The sequence below is a fragment of the Cherax quadricarinatus genome, chromosome 64 (genome assembly GCF_038502225.1).
Source record: "Cherax quadricarinatus isolate ZL_2023a chromosome 64, ASM3850222v1, whole genome shotgun sequence".
NCBI classification, from domain to species: Eukaryota; Metazoa; Arthropoda; class Malacostraca; order Decapoda; family Parastacidae; genus Cherax; species Cherax quadricarinatus.
In genome coordinates, this window is record NC_091355.1 from 9,380,987 (window position 1) to 9,397,999 (window position 17,013).

Genomic DNA, 17,013 nt, shown 5'->3' on the forward strand with positions numbered 1-17,013 from the left:
TACACGGGAGAGAATGGGTCTCAGTGGTCGGTGTGCACCCTGTGAAAAAAATCTGGGACCTAGCGGTGCATTGTGGGAACGCCATGTTGTCAGTCCATTTTCACCATGCCTCTTGGTAAGAAGTTCCTCACTCCTCGGCGGATTGGAGGTCTTTTGTTCCCAAGTGATAGCTCTAACAGCGATGAAAGTGTCAGTGACAGTGAATTCAAGGGTTTTCAAGTGAGTGTTACCGAAAAAAGTGCCCAGGATAACGTAAATAGTGACGAAAACCCAGATGACCCACAACCTTCGACCTCTGGTGCTGTGCCGGCTTGTTCACGTTCATGTTCGCCTGTACCAGGACGAAAGAGGAAACTATTTGGTCGTGTACAACACCCTGATGATAGCAGTGATAGTGATAGTGATAGTGATTTCAAGGTCATTGAAAGCAGTTCTAGTGACAGTGAGAGTGAATATTCCCCAGTGAAGCGCCAGTATGTACGACGTAGCATGCGGTCTGGTAGTGTTTCATATGTTGTTCCAAGGGGAAGGAGAAACTCTGGGAGCACATCCCGTGGCCCAACACCACGACCTGATAGTGAAGATGACGATATTGTAACGATGGGTATGAATGGTGACAGTGAGGGAGGAGGCAGTGGTGGTGATAGTGAGGGTGGCACGGCCCATGTGGCACCATCACCGGGCCACGCTACTAGCCACGCGGCTGACTCAGCAGAACAACCAGCCTCACCCTACCCCACACTGCCACAACCTGCACCACCACAACCTGCACAGCCACAACCACGGTACAATATCCAGACCCCACCAGCAGACCGCATCTGGGATTGGCAGGACGGTGACGAGTTTGTTCCCAGTCCCCATGACTTTGATGAAACACAAAGTGGAATAAAGCCATCTTGTCCACTTGGGAACAATGCCAGTGAACTGGACTGCTTTGAGTTATTTTTCGATGAACCCCTGATGGACATCATTGTCAGGGAAACAAATACATACTGTGATTACACCATGGCAAATACAATTCTCTCACCAAAATCACGGCTACACAAGTGGAAGGAGACAACTGTGGCAGAGAAGTACCTGTTTTTTGCCACAATAATGCTTATGCCACATGTGTATAAGCACACTGTCACCACATACTGGACAACAGATCGCCTGATTTCAACTCCAGGTTTTAGTGACATTATAGGTGTCAATTGTTTCCTGATACTGTTGCGTATGTTACACTTTTCAGACAAAACCAGGCCTGACAGAAGCGACAGGTTATATAAGATAAGAAATGTGTTTATGTACCTGAAACAAAAGTGCTGCATGTATTTTTATCCCTTCAGGAAGCTTGTTATTGATGAGTCCTTGATTTTATTCAAAGGAAGACTCTCATTCAAGCAATATATACCAAGCAAGAGGAAACGCTTTGGTATAAAGCTATTTGTACTGTGTGATTGCAGAAGTGGTCTTGTTTTAGATATTATTGTGTACACTGGCAGTAATACTTTGAGAGATACCATGAAGTTATTGGGTATCTCTGGTGATGTGGTTCGAACAATGATGGAACCATATCTTGGTAAGGGGCATATGTTATTTACTGATAACTGGTACACAAGCCCCTTACTCAGTGATTTCTTGCGAGTGAACTTGACAGACGTGTGTGGCACAGTGCGTGGTAATCGCAAACATATGCCAAGGTTCGACGCTGGCACTCGCAGAGGTGAGGTGCAAGCCTTTGCTGCCAATGACATCATGGCATTTCGGTGGCATGACAAACGTGATGTCACATTGTTGACATCAGTTCACACAAACGAAATGGTACCCAGTGGCAGGGACAACAGAGAGACCAATGAACCCATTCTAAAGCCTGCAGCTGTCATGGACTACAACCTCAATATGCGCTTAGTGGACAAATGTGACATGCAGATTGGGTTTGCAGACTGTGTACGCAAGAGTTATAAGTGGTATATCAAACTTTTTTTCCATCTTGTTGATATCTCTATGCTAAATGCTTATAACATATACAAGTTGAAGACCAACAAAACACCAAAATATGGTGAATTTTGCCTGTCAGTAATCAGACAAATAATTGCAAAGTACAAAGGAGCAACTCCTGCAATAGACCAGCGCCCACAGACATCATCTCGTATGAGGCCTGGTGATCACTACCCCATACAACTGCCTCCTACTACTGCCAAGAAAAATGCTCAGAAGAGGTGTTATGTATGTATGCATACCACAAAACGCCCACAAACACGCAGAGACACTCGTTTTATGTGTGAGGAGTGTGAAGTGCCCCTCTGCATATACCCATGTTTCAAAGAGTTCCACAAGCTGCAGCAGTTCTAGGAACGTGGTTAGTGACTGTACATATGTATATATATTATGGAACAATAGTAATAAACATTGTTTTGTATTGTTTGTTTGTGTAAACAAAGTGTATACACAAACTAATAGTGATAAAGTTTGTTCTGTTATTGTGTTGTAAATAATGAGTGTATATTTGAACAATGCACCTTACATTGGTCTCACAGGCCACATAAGTTACCTGGAAAAGAAAAATATTGAAAAATGCAAGAAACCTTTGAATTAGAGTAAATAAAAGAATACCGGGTGGGCGGCAGTCGCCGCTGTTGCCGTACGCACGTCAATTTCTGCAAACTTTGCGGCTCTATATCTCGGTAAGTACTGATGGCAAAAATTTTTTTTTAGGCTTAAAACACTAGTAAAAATATTCCTAACATTTTCATAAGAAAAAATAATTTTTTTTTTTCGAATATTTGGCGACATAGAATGACAGTTTCAGAGAGGGCCCTGAAACAGTCAAAGGGTTAAAGTGCAGGCATTGTACTTCCCATTTCCACACAAACATTGTTATCATTATATTGTTGACAAAACATGTTTACACAAACCCACGCTGTCTTCCCCACCACTGATGCAGCCTTCCCCACCACCCATGCTGTCTTCCTCACCACCTACATGGAAATAAGTCACTTTGACTTTTTTGGTGGAAGGTTGAAAATCGTCTGGGTTTTCAGCACTATTTCTGTCACAAACTCCTCAAAACCATGAGATTTATCTTCACTGACACTTCAATCTGTGTTAGAACTATCACTTGGGAAGGGAAGAGTCCCAATTTGCCAGAGTGAGGTATTCCTTACTACTAGGCTTGGTGACCAAGGCATACTGAATTAGCACTCCCACAGTGCAATGTGGGTGCCCCGATTTTTTTCATACTGCGCACACTGACCACGCAGATGTAGGCCTACCAGCTTTCTCCTGCTTGATTTGAAGGTGCTAGAATTTTGGCAGAGTATTACGGGACCGACACTGGCTCTCGAGCCATAATACTATGGGACCGACACTGAAAGGGTTAATGTAGTAGTACACCTACCATCCGACTTACGACCTGCTCGACATACGACGACTCGACTTACGACCGTGTTTTTTATGCCAAATTTCTGGGAAATAAACAAGTGTTTCTGTTGTACACAGTGTTTATCCAAAACCTTTCAGTATAAAATACAGTACTAACAGCATAAAAAGTAAAGTAAAACATGAAATACCAAAATACAGTGGACCCTCGACCAACGATGGCATCGACTAATGTTAAATCCGACCAGTGATACATTTTAACGCAAAAATTTTGCCTCGACTAGCGCTAAAAAACTCGACCAACACTATTCATTCCGTCTGAGACGCGTCCACTTCTGGCCAGTGTTTACAAGCCATCCAGTCACCACGGTTGCTTCCAAGCATACAATCGGAACATTTCATATTATCACAGCCTTTTTAGTGATTGCACCTGCAAAATAAGTCACCATGGGCCCCAAAAAAGCTTCTAGTGCCAACCCTACAGCAAAAAGGGTGAGAATTACTATGGATATGAAGAAAGAGATCATTGCTAAGTATGAAAGTGGAGTGCGTGTCTTCGAGCTGGCCAGGTTGTACACAAAACTCCAATCAACCATCACTACTATTGTGGCCAAGAAAACGGCAATCAAGGAAGCTGTTCTTGCCAAAGGTGCAACTATGTTTTCGAAACTGAGATCGCAAGTGATAGAAGATGTTGGGAGACTGTTATTGGTGTGGATAAACGAAAAACAGATAGCAGGAGATAGCATCTCTCAAGCGATCATATGTGAAAAGGCTAGGAAGTTGCATGAGGATTTAATTAGAAAAATGCCAGCAACTAGTGGTGATGTGAGTGAATTTAAGGCCAGCAAAGGTTGGTTTGAGAGATTTAAGAATCGTAGTGGCATACATAGTGTGATAAGGCATGGTGAGGCTGCCAGTTTGGACCAAAAAGCAGCTGAAAAATATGTGCAGGAATTCAAGGAGTACATAGACAGTGAAGAATTGAAACCTGAACAAGTGTTTAATTGTGACACTGACAGTGTTGTGAAACACTAGGAATGTCATAAAGGAACGGGAGGTATAGGCCTCTATGGATAGATATGTTGTGTGACAGAGGTCCAGTGACTCTCAAGCTGGTCCTAGTGGCATTAAAAGAAGAAGGGAAGTAACCCCGAAAAAGGACTTGCCACCTCAAGTCCTAATGGAAGGGGATTCCCCTTCTAAACACTAACACCATCAACACTATCCCCTACTCCCATCCCATCAATCATCACCAGATCTTCAATAAAGGTAAGTGTCATGTAACTGTGCATGTCTTCTTCAGTTTGTGTGTATTAAAATTAATATTTCATGTGGTAAAAAATTTTTGTTTCAATACTTTTGGGTGTCTTGCACGGATAAATTTGATTTCCATTATTTCTTATGGGGAAAATTAACTCGACTAACGATAATTTCGATTAACGATGAGCTCTCAGGAACGGATTAATATCGCTGGTCGAGGGTCCACTGTAAAACAACAAAATAAAGCCATTACAAATTTTTTTTTTTTTTTTCAACAAGTCGGCTGTCTCCCACCGAGGCAGGGTGACCCAAAAAAAAGAAAGAAAATCCCCAAAAAGAAAATACTTTCATTATCATTCAACACTTTCACCACACTCGCACATTATCACTGTTTTTGCAGAGGTGCTCAGAATACATGTACGACATTTTAGAAGCATACACATATAAAGATACACAACATATCCCTCCAAACTGCCAATATCCCAAACCCCTTCTTTAAAGTGCAGGCATTGTACTTCCCATTTCCAGGACTCAAGTCCGACTATATGAAAATAACCGGTTTCCCTGAATCCCTTCACTAAATATTACCCTGCTCACACTCCAACAGATCGTCAGGTCCCAAGTACCCTTCATCTCCATTCACTCCTATCTAACACGCTCATGCACGCTTGCTGGAAGTCCAAGCCCCTTGCCCACAAAACCTCCTTTACCCCCTCTCTCCAACCCTTTTGAGGACGACCCCTACCCCGCCTTCCTTCCCCTATAGATTTATATGCTTTCCATGTCATTCTACTTTGATCCATTCTCTCTAAATGACCAAACCACCTCAACAACCCCTCTTCTGCCCTCTGACTAATACTTTTATTAACTCCACACCTTTTCCTAATTTCCACACTCCGAATTTTCTGCATAATATTTACACCACACACTGCCCTTAAACAGGACATCTCCACTGCCTCCAACTGTCTCCTCGCTGCTGCATTTACCACCCAAGCTTCACACCCATATAAGAGTGTTGGTACTACTATACTTTCATACATTCCCTTCTTTGCCTCCATAGATAACGTTTTTTGACTCCACATATACCTCAACGCACCACTCACCTTTTTTCCCTCATCAATTCTATGATTAACCTCATCCTTCATAAATCCATCCGCCAACACGTCAACTCCCAAGTATCTGAAAACATTCACTTCTTCCATACTCCTCCTCCCCAATTTGATATCCAATTTTTCTTTATCTAAATCATTTGACACCCTCATCACCTTACTCTTTTCTATGTTCACTTTCAACTTTCTACCTTTACACACATTCCCAAACTCATCCACTAACCTTTGCAATTTTTCTTTAGAATCTCCCATAAGCACAGTATCATCAGCAAAAAGTAACTGTGTCAATTCCCATTTTGAATTTGATTCCCCAAAATTTAATCCCACCCCTCTCCCGAACACCCTAGCATTTACTTCCTTTACAACCCCATCTATAAATATATTAAACAACCATGGTGACATTACACATCCCTGTCTAAGACCTACTTTTACCGGGAAGTAGTCTCCCTCTCTTCTACACACCCTAACTTGAGCCTCACTATCCTCATAACAACTCTTTACAGCATTTAATAACTTACCACCTATTCCATATACAGTGGACCCCCGCTTAACGATCACCTCCCAATGCGACCAATTATGTAAGTGTATTTATGTAAGTGCGTTTGTACGTGTATGATTGGGGGTCGGAAATGGACTAACCTGCTTCACAATGTTCCTTATGGGAACAAATTCGGTCAGAACTGGCACCTGAACATACTTCTGGAATTAAAAAAACATTGTTAACCGGGGGTCCAGTGTACTTGCAACATCTGCCACATTGCTTCTCTATCCACTCTATCATATGCCTTTTCTAAATCCATAAATGCAATAAAAACTTCCCTACCTTTATCTAAATACTGTTCACATATATGCTTCAATGTAAACACTTGATCTACACATCCCCTACCCACTCTGAAACCTCCTTGCTCATTCGCAATCCTACATTTTGTCTTACCTCTAATTCTTTCAATTATAACCCTACCGTACACTTTTCCTGGTATACTCAGTAAACTTATTCCTCTATAATTTTTACAGTCTCTTTTATCCCCTTTCCCTTTATATAAAAGGACTATACATGCTCTCTGCCAATCTCTAGGTACCTTCCCCTCTTTCATACATTTATTAAACAAAAGTACCAACCACTCCAACACTATATCCCCCCCTGCTTTTAACATTTCTGTCATGATCCCATCAGTTCCAGCTGCTTTACCCCCTTTCATTTTACGTAATGCCTCACGTACCTCCTCCACACTTACATTCTGCTCTTCTTCACTCCTAAAAGATGGTATACCTCCCTGACCAGTGCATGAAATTACTGCCTCAGTTTCTTCCTTAACATTTAAAAGTTCCTCAAAATATTCTCGCCATCTACCTAATACCTCCATCTCCCCATCTACTAACTCCCCTACTCTGTTTTTAACTGACAAATCCATACTTTCCCTAGGCTTTCTTAACTTGTTTAACTCACTCCAAAATTTTTTCTTATTTTCATTAAAACTTCTTGACAGTGCCTCTCCCACTCTATCATCTGCTCTCCTTTTGCACTCTCTCACCACTCTCTTTACCTTTCTTTTACTCTCCATATACTCTGCTCTTCTTATAACACTTCTGCTTTGTAAAAACCTCTCATAAGCTACCTTTTTCTCTTTTATCACACCCTTTACTTCATCATTCCACCAATCACTCCTCTTTCCTCCTGCCCCCACCCTCCTATAACCACAAACTTCTGCCCCACATTCTAATACTGCATTTTTAAAACTATTCCAACCCTCTTCAACCCCCCCACTACTCATCTTTGCACTAGCCCACCTTTCTGCCAATAGTCGCTTATATCTCACCCGAACTTCCTCCTCCCTTAGTTTATACACTTTCACCTCTCTCTTACTTGTTCTTGCCACCTTCCTCTTTTCCCATCTACCTCTTACTCTAACTGTAGCTACAACTAAATAATGATCCGATATATCAGTTATGTTGATATTCAGTAGTAAAGTTCGACTTACGTCCATTTCGACTTACGACCGGTTTCTCGGAACCGAACTCGGTCGTAAGTCAGATGGTAGGTGTATTTGAAACACAGTACACATCTAAATTGTGCATTTTTAAGTTACACTAAATGCAACTCAAAATGTTTTTACTTTGCAGTGTGCACCACCTCTGGTTGTTGCCAGTCAAATTGATGAACGCACCCTGAAGCGGGAAGGTGTATGCGCTGCTTCCTTGCCTACCACCATGGGTATTGTTGCTGGCTTGTTGGTACAGAATGTACTTAAGTGAGTTTTGTTCTACTGCATTTCTATTCATATTGACTTTCTTTTTCTTCTTAAATTATTAAGAGAAAATCAGTGAAAAAATTCTAATTGCTTCAAGTTTAAAAATTTGCTATTTTTGAGGGAATTGAAAGTATACTTTACATTCAGTAGGGGCTGTAAACAACTGATTTTTAGTTCCCAAATTATACTTCTTGATTTATGACTGAGGCTGACTAGTAGTTTGTAATACATGTATACAATAAAATATAGAATACTTAGGTCTAGTGGATAGGCTATTCCAGAGTAGTACATCTACTACCAAGGCTAGTCTACAGGTCTCCCTCAACATTCGCGAGGGTTAGGGGATCAAGAGCCTCGCGAATGTTGAAAAACCGTGAATGTTTGGTGCCCCAATATATTGTAGGGAAATATATTACAATACTGCTTCCATAACTTGTTGAACCATGAATAATCATAAAATACATGAAAACGTCGTAAATTGTACTAAATATATACATGTTATGCTTTAATAACGTATGTTATTTAACCCTTTGAGGGTTTTGGTCGTACTAGTACGTCTTACGCGTAGGGGTTTTTGACGTACTAGTACTCATAAATTCTAGCGGCCTCAAATCTAGTGGGAGAAAGCTGGTAGGCCTTCATATGAAAGAATGGGTCTATGTGGTCAGTGTGCACAGTCTAAAAAAAATCCTGCAGTACACAGTGCATAATGAGAAAAAAAAAACTTTGACCATTTTTTTGGAATAAATCAGCGACTTTGCAGTGTATTTTCGTATGGTGTTTATTGTTGTATTCTAGTTTTCTTGGTCTCATTTTATAGAATGGAAGACATATTACAGAAATTGAGATGATTTTGACTGGTTTTACAATGAAAGGTGCCTTGAAATTGAGCTCAAAGTAGCAGAAATGTTCGATTTTTACCAAACTTCAAAAGTAAACAAATCGTGCCAAGCGTGCAATACACGTCAACTGGTGAGTCTAATATTCTTTCACAAGTGTACCAATAATATTTATACCATTTTTTTACACTAATGCAGTAGTCTGCATAACAGTAAATCTTATATTTTTTGTGAGAATAAAAATTCAAAGTGGAAAGCAAAAGAATATAAGAGGGGCCTTGAGACGTGACTAATGACTAGAGGAAATGTCATTTTATTGCCAGGAATGTCTTTCTTGTTTATTCTGGACCCTATTCGGAAATTGGCATCTTTTGAAATTTGTGTGAAATTGGCAAAATTGCTAAATTCTGACCACTGTACTGGATAGTTGAATTTCATAAATGGGTGGTTTCTTGCACCCATTCGATAGAAAAAAATGGAGTTCTAGCGAAATATTCATGTTTTTTGTCGACTAGTACAGTGAAATTGGCCGAAAATGGGGCTCAAAGTGGGCAAAATCGCCGATGCGTAAACATCGCCGAGACCGCTAACTTTGCGAGAGCATAATTCCATAAGTTTTCTATCAAATTTCAAACTTTTGGTGTCTTTATGATCGGGAAAAGATTCTCTATCTTTTCATAAGAGAAAATAATTTTTTTTTTTTTTAAATTTGGCCGACCCTGAGAACGAGTTTCGGAGAGGGCCTGTCGACCCTCAAAGGGTTAATAACATGTATGTTAATAACATGTATGTTATTAAATACCACAGACTCCACCAATGCCTCCACCACTGCGAATCCCTACTACCCTCCCACCGACCCCCGCAACTGGCAGCCAGCCTTCCTACCACTCAGTGTGGTGAGTGTTTTGTTTGTTCATTATTTGCTATTAAACTACAGTATAAATAATGTAAACCCATTCATGACTGCATATTGGAATGGCTATTAGAAAAGGTATTAGACGGTGACATCATGTGTTTACTCTTGGACACAGCAAAGAATCAAACATTTCTGCTATTGCTAATAATAATAATAATAATAATAATAATAATAATAAATATGATATAATTGAAGAAGGAAATTGTACAAAAATACGAGGGAGTGGGTGACACATCGTCAGTGTGACTTTGTTCATGCTGGAGTGAACATTAGTCTCCCTGCTCTTCCAAACATTTCACAATAATTCAGAGGTTGAGGCAGTGGTATTTAATAACATATATGTTATAAATAATAATAGTACATGTTATTATTAATAACATGTATTATTATTACATGTATGTATTTAATAACATATATGTTATAAATAATAATAGTACATATTATTAATAACATGTATTATTATTAACATGTATGTTATTAAATACCATTGCCTCAATCACTGCCTCTACCACTCCAGTCACACTCAATCTACAAGCACCAAACACAATGAATTATTGTGAAATGTTTGGAAGAGCAGGGAGACTAATGTTCACTCCAGCATAAACAAAGTCACACTGACGATGTGTCAACCACTCCCTCGTATTTTTGTACAATTTCCTTCTTCAATTACATATATCATATTTATTATTATTATTATTAATTAATATTATTATTATTATTATTATTATTACTATTGTTATTATTAGCTGTAGCAGAAATGTTTAATTCTTTGCAGTGTTCGAGAGTAAACACATGATGTCACCGTCTAATACCTGTCCGAATAGCCATTCCAATATGCAGTCATGAATGGGTTTACATTATTTATACTGTAGTTTAATAGCAAATAATGAACAAACAAAACACTCACCACACTGAGTGGTGGGAAGGCTGGCTGCCAGTTGCAGGAGTCGGAGGGAGGGTTATAGGGACTCACAGGTGGTGGGAAACTTAAATATGATTTGGCGGCTGGGAATTTGGTGGCTGGGAATTTGGCGGTTGGGAATTCGCGAATGTGTGAAGCCCGTGAAAGTTGAAAACGTGAATGTTGAGGGAGACCTGTACTTGCATATACAAAACATATTTGTTATAAATGTGTTGTTATTTTCTTGATATGCATTCTTACATTAAGTAAAATATTGTAATTATTTTCTTGGTGATATAGCTTTACAATAATTACGATATTAATTTTATCTTTTTCATTCCTAGGTTCCTTCTTAATTTTGGTGAAGTGTCTTACTACTTGGGTTACAATGCACTGCTGGACTTCTTCCCAGCCATGTCTGTCAAGCCGAACCCCCAGTGTGAAGACTCATGGTGTCGGAGAAGGCAAGCAGAATATGCAGCAAAGAAAGCTTCTGAGCCTAAGATAGAAAAGCAGGAAGTGAAAGAAGAAGAGGTAGTCCATGAAGATAATGAATGGGGTGAGTAGTTGTGTTTACAGTGCTGAACATTTAACACTACTCTCCTAATGAGTAAAGATTGTGCTCTGTAGCAAATACAGTGGAACCTCGACTTACGAGTTTAATCCGTTCTGTGACCTAGCTCATAAATCAATTTGCTCATATATCAAATGAATTTTCCTCATTCAAATTAATTGAAATGCCATTAATCCATTCCAGAGGAATTCCTGCTCTTGAGAGGCAGGACATAATACTTCAGTATGAGACTAATATCAACTCTATGGCTTATTTATCTATCACAATTCATCTAATTATAGGTAGTAGGTTGGTCGACAGCAACCGCCCAGGGAGGTACTACCGTCCTGCCAAGTGAGTGTAAAACGAAAGCCTGTAATTGTTTTACATGATGGTAGGATTGCTGGTGTCTTTTGTCTGTCTCATAAACATGCAAGATTTCAGGTATGTCTTGCTACTTCTACTTACACTTAGGTCACACTATACATACATGTACAAGCATATATATATACACACCCCTCTGGGTTTTCTGCTATTTTCTTTCTAGTTCTTGTTCTTGTTTATTTCCTCTTATCTCCATGGGGAAGTGGAACAGAATTCTTCCTCCGTAAGCCATGCGTGTTGTAAGAGGCGACTAAAATGCTGGGAGCAAGGGGCTAGTAACCCCTTCTCCTGTATATATTACTAAATTTGAAAGGAGAAACTTTTGTTTTTCCTTTTGGGCCACCACCTCGGTGGGATACGGCCGGTGTGTTGAAAGAAAGAAAGAATTCATCTAATATGACAAACCCTCTTCAGCCCTCTGACTAATACTTTTATTAACTCCACACCTTCTCCTAATTTCCACACTGGAGCACAGATCCAATTCTCTAGATCAAGAGCCCCTCACCAGCATCAAGAAACCTTGACACTGGTGAGAGGCTCTTGATTTAGGGAATTGGATCTGTGTTCCAGTTCCCTAAATTAATAATAATAATTTTTTTTTTTTTTCAATAAGTCGGCCGTCTCCCACCGAGGCAGGGTGACCCAAAAAAGAAAGAAAATCCCCAAAAAGAAAATACTTTCATCATCATTCAACACTTTCACCACACTCGCACATTATCACTGTTTTTGCAGAGGTGCTCAGAATACAACAGTCTAGAAGCATACACATATAAAGATACACAACATATCCCTCCAAACTGCCAATATCCCAAACCCCTCCTTTAAAGTGCAGGCATTGTACTTCCCATTTCCAGGACTCAAGTCCGACTATATGAAAATAACCGGTTTCCCTGAATCCCTTCACTAAATATTACCCTGCTCACACTCCAACAGATCGTCAGGTCCCAAGTACCATTCGTCTCCATTCACTCCTATCTAACACGCTCACGCACGCTTGCTGGAAGTCCAAGCCCCTTGCCCACAAAACCTCCTTTACCCCCTCTCTCCAACCCTTTCGAGGACGACCCCTACCCCGCCTTCCTTCCCCTATAGATTTATATGCTTTCCATGTCATTCTACTTTGATCCATTCTCTCTAAATGACCAAACCACCTCAACAACCCCTCTTCTGCCCACTGACTAATACTTTTATTAACTCCACACCTTCTCCTAATTTCCACACTCCGAATTTTCTGCATAATATTTACACCACACATTGCCCTTAAACAGGACATCTCCACTGCCTCCAACCGTCTCCTCGCTGCTGCATTTACCACCCAAGCTTCACACCCATATAAGAGTGTTGGTACTACTATACTTTCATACATTCCCTTCTTTGCCTCCATAGATAACGTTTTTTGACTCCACATATACCTCAACGCACCACTCACCTTTTTTCCCTCATCAATTCTATGATTAACCTCATCCTTCATAAATCCATCCGCCGACACGTCAACTCCCAAGTATCTGAAAACATTCGTAATAAACATTTTTTATTATTTTTTTATTATCACACCGGCCGATTCCCACCAAGGCAGGGTGGCCCGAAAAAGAAAAACTTTCACCATCATTCACTCCATCACTGTCTTGCCAGAAGGGTGCTTTACACTACAGTTTTTAAACTGCAACATTAACACCCCTCCTTCAGAGTGCAGGCACTGTACTTCCCATCTCCAGGACTCAAGTCCGGCCTGCCGGTTTCCCTGAATCCCTTCATAAATGTTACTTTGCTCACACTCCAACAGCACGTCAAGTATTAAAAACCATTTGTCTCCATTCACTCCTATCAAACACGCTCACGCATGCCTGCTGGAAGTCCAAGCCCCTCGCACACAAAACCTCCTTTACCCCCTCCCTCCAACCCTTCCTAGGCCGACCCCTACCCCGCCTTCCTTCCACTACAGACTGATACACTCTTGAAGTCATTCTGTTTCGCTCCATTCTCTCTACATGTCCGAACCACCTCAACAACCCTTCCTCAGCCCTCTGGACAACAGTTTTGGTAATCCCGCACCTCCTCCTAACTTCCAAACTACGAATTCTCTGCATTATATTCACACCACACATTGCCCTCAGACATGACATCTCCACTGCCTCCAGCCTTCTCCTCGCTGCAACATTCATCACCCACGCTTCACACCCATACAAGAGCGTTGGTAAAACTATACTCTCATACATTCCCCTCTTTGCCTCCAAGGACAAAGTTCTTTGTCTCCACAGACTCCTAAGTGCACCACTCACTCTTTTTCCCTCATCAATTCTATGATTCACCTCATCTTTCATAGACCCATCCGCTGACACGTCCACTCCCAAATATCTGAATACGTTCACCTCCTCCATACTCTCTCCCTCCAATCTGATATTCAATCTTTCATCACCTAATCTTTTTGTTATCCTCATAACCTTACTCTTTCCTGTATTCACCTTTAATTTTCTTCTTTTGCACACCCTATAAACATACGTAATAATAATAACGAGAGAGCTTCAGAACGCCGCCAGCTCAGTGCACTTTTTACCTCGCCATGGAAGCATTTCTCTTGTGTTTTCCTTGCATTTTGCGCACTTATTTTGCCAAATTTCTTTTTTCTAATCATGGGTCCTAAGAAAATAAGTGCAAAGGACAGTGCTGAGAAGAAAAAGAGGATGATGTCCACGAAATTAAAGCATGAAATCATAAACAAGCGAGGTGTGCAAGTTGTGGGTTGAGGGGGAAGCTGGGGAAGCTCGCTCGTAACTCTGATGTTGGCTTATAACTCAGAGCAAAAAAACTGACCGAGCGATAGCTCACATCTTGAAAAACTCATATGTTGGGACACTCGTAAGTCGAGGTTCCACTGTATATCCTAAGTGTAGTAATAGTCAAGTCACGTTCCTACATTCAAAAATATAATCTAAGTATTCCTCTTCCTCTCTATCAAGTGGTTTCAATTTTATACTCTTATTCCTGCCCCCCCCCCCAAAACCCATTAGTATGAAAATGTGACTACCACTACCTCAGTTAAGAATTTAGTTTATAAGTACAAGGGTAAATGCTACAAAGGGATTTAGGGAAACTGGTTAGCTGTACTTGAGGCATGGAGGTAGGAAGGGCAGGGCCTGCACTCAGAAGGAGGGGTGGGGATGTTGCAGTTGGAGAATAATCTGATTGTGATGTCAGCACATTTCTGAAAAGATAGTGCTTGAATGAGTGTTGGTGAATGTGTTTTCTTCTTTGAGCCACTTTGCTTTGGCAGGAGATGGCCATTATGCTAAAAAATATATATATAAGAGGATTTAATAAAAACTAGTGTAAGAGGACCTCCAATTCTTTTGTTCTGGTTGGTAACTGCAAGCGTGTCTATACAATAGCAAGGTATAACTGGAGCATTTTGACTCAACCCTGTCTAAGGTCTAACTTCTACTGGAAGATAGTTTCCCTCTCTCTTACATACCCCAGTCTGATCCTCATGTGAAAGTCATTCTTATTATTATCAAATTAAGTGCTAAACCCTTAAGTCATGCAGCACAGAATGAAAAGGGAGTTAGCAACAAATTATTATTAATAGGAATTATATCATATTGGCATTAATGCAGACTATTACTGTAAGAAATCATATCGTGTTGCAGGCATTTGTTTGGTTGACGAGGCAACTCCAGAGGAAGCCAGCAGCTCAGCTTGTGCATCAGTACCGAGTCTTGTTCAGGGCATCACTGTGGCATATGAGAGACCTGCCCCAGTTGATGAAGCTACAAGCAAAGTAGTGGATGATGCTGATGATACAAGTCTAGATGATCTTATGGCACAAATGAAAGCTCTTTAAATGTGTTGATAAATAGTCAAGCATCATGACTTGAGGTTGTAAATTTAAAATTTCTTACTAAACAGTGGCTTTAAGCATTTTTTTTTTTTTTACCTTTCTCATAGTGTATTACAGAGCAGTGGCACTTGAGTAATTTTCTAGGTCAAAGTTCTTGTCAGATCTCAAGGGCATCCTGTATCTGAGAGAATGATTTCTATTATTTTATTATATAAGATAAATAAGAATTGTGTACAGGGCCAATATACAATACATTAAAACATTCAATCTGTGAAAAGTTTTATAGGTGCTTTTTGGTAAAATATAATTATGTGCTTAAGGGCTCTTTGATTTTAAAATAAGAGTTATGTTTACAGAGTAAATTATTATTCATTAGTTTATGGGTGTACTAAGGATGCCTCTGAATGTTAATTTATTGTGTACTCAGCAGCTGTGGATATCATACCATTCCGGTTTTTTAAATTATTTCAGGGATTTTTTAAGAAACTATCTTTGGACTACAGTACTATTGCTTGCTGTGATAGCATTCACTTCTCTTCCTAACTCAACCTAAGTACTTGAACTGCTTTCTCTATATTATGTATTCAGATATATATACAGTGCTGTGCTTAAAAAATTAATAATTTAGCCTATTGACCTATTGGCTGAAAAGGATAATTTTTTATGATTTTGTATTAAAAATTATATTTGTTATTGCTTTTTTGCAATTGACCTTAGAGTATTGAAAAGCAGGGTTACTATAGCCACAGTTAGAGAACACTGTAACCAGCCATGGGCTACATATGTAAGAAATAATGCCCAATCATTTGTAAATAAAAAAGGGAAAACTAGATCACTACCTGTTCAAAGTACCGAAAGCCAGATTATGATGACTGTGTAGGCCTACAAGCTGCTAGCAGCAATGGCTTAGTTGATCAAGACATCGAGAAGTTTGGCCAAACAGCTAGAATAGTTGAGCCCTTGAAACCAGTTATAAATATACCGTACTACAGTTTTCCCCTAAACACACACTGGCTTAAATGGTACATTAGTATTATTATTATTATATATCTTTCAACAAACCGGCCGTATCCCACCGAGGCAGGGTGACCCAAAAAGAAAGAAAACTTTCATCATCATTCAACACTCGCCGTCACTCATACATAATCACTGTCTTTGCAGAGGCACTCAGATATGACAGTTTAGAAGTCCCTCCAAACTGCCAATATCCCAAACCCCTCCTTTAAAGTGCAGGCATTGTACTTTCCATTTCCAGGACTCGAGTCCAGCTAACCGGTTACCCTGAATCCCTTCACAAAATATTACCCTGCTCACATTGCAACAGGTCTTATTATTTAAATATTCCTAGGGAAAATACTAAACCTGTAAGAGGCTATAGAACATCTAGAGAACTAGGTACTCAGATTTGATCCAAGGAAGGGTAGTTCCAATTCTTTGGATCAAGAGCCCTTGGCCAGTATCACGAACCTCATCTTAAAAAGATATGCACTCTACAATAGTTCTATATTCTTCATACACTACTCTTCAAGGAGCATCATTTCAGATGAAAAGTTCTTTACTTCCTTTTCTTGAGATGCTGTATAACCTACAGGTTTAGCATTTCA

General features: G+C 40.0%; 1 protein-coding gene across 1 annotated transcript in view; it reads left to right on the forward strand.

Annotated features, from left to right (window-relative positions):
- Uba5 (Ubiquitin-like activating enzyme 5) overlaps positions 1 to 16,102 on the forward strand; it is a 29,200-nt gene extending 13,098 nt beyond the window's left edge. Inside the window, exons 5-7 of the mRNA XM_053792894.2 lie at positions 7,854 to 7,981; positions 10,982 to 11,196; positions 15,219 to 16,102. Of these exons, the coding sequence (XP_053648869.1) occupies positions 7,854 to 7,981; positions 10,982 to 11,196; positions 15,219 to 15,412 (537 nt within the window). The 3' untranslated portion in view covers positions 15,413 to 16,102. The remainder of the gene's footprint in view (positions 1 to 7,853; positions 7,982 to 10,981; positions 11,197 to 15,218) is intronic.
- Positions 16,103 to 17,013: the final 911 nt, after the last annotated feature.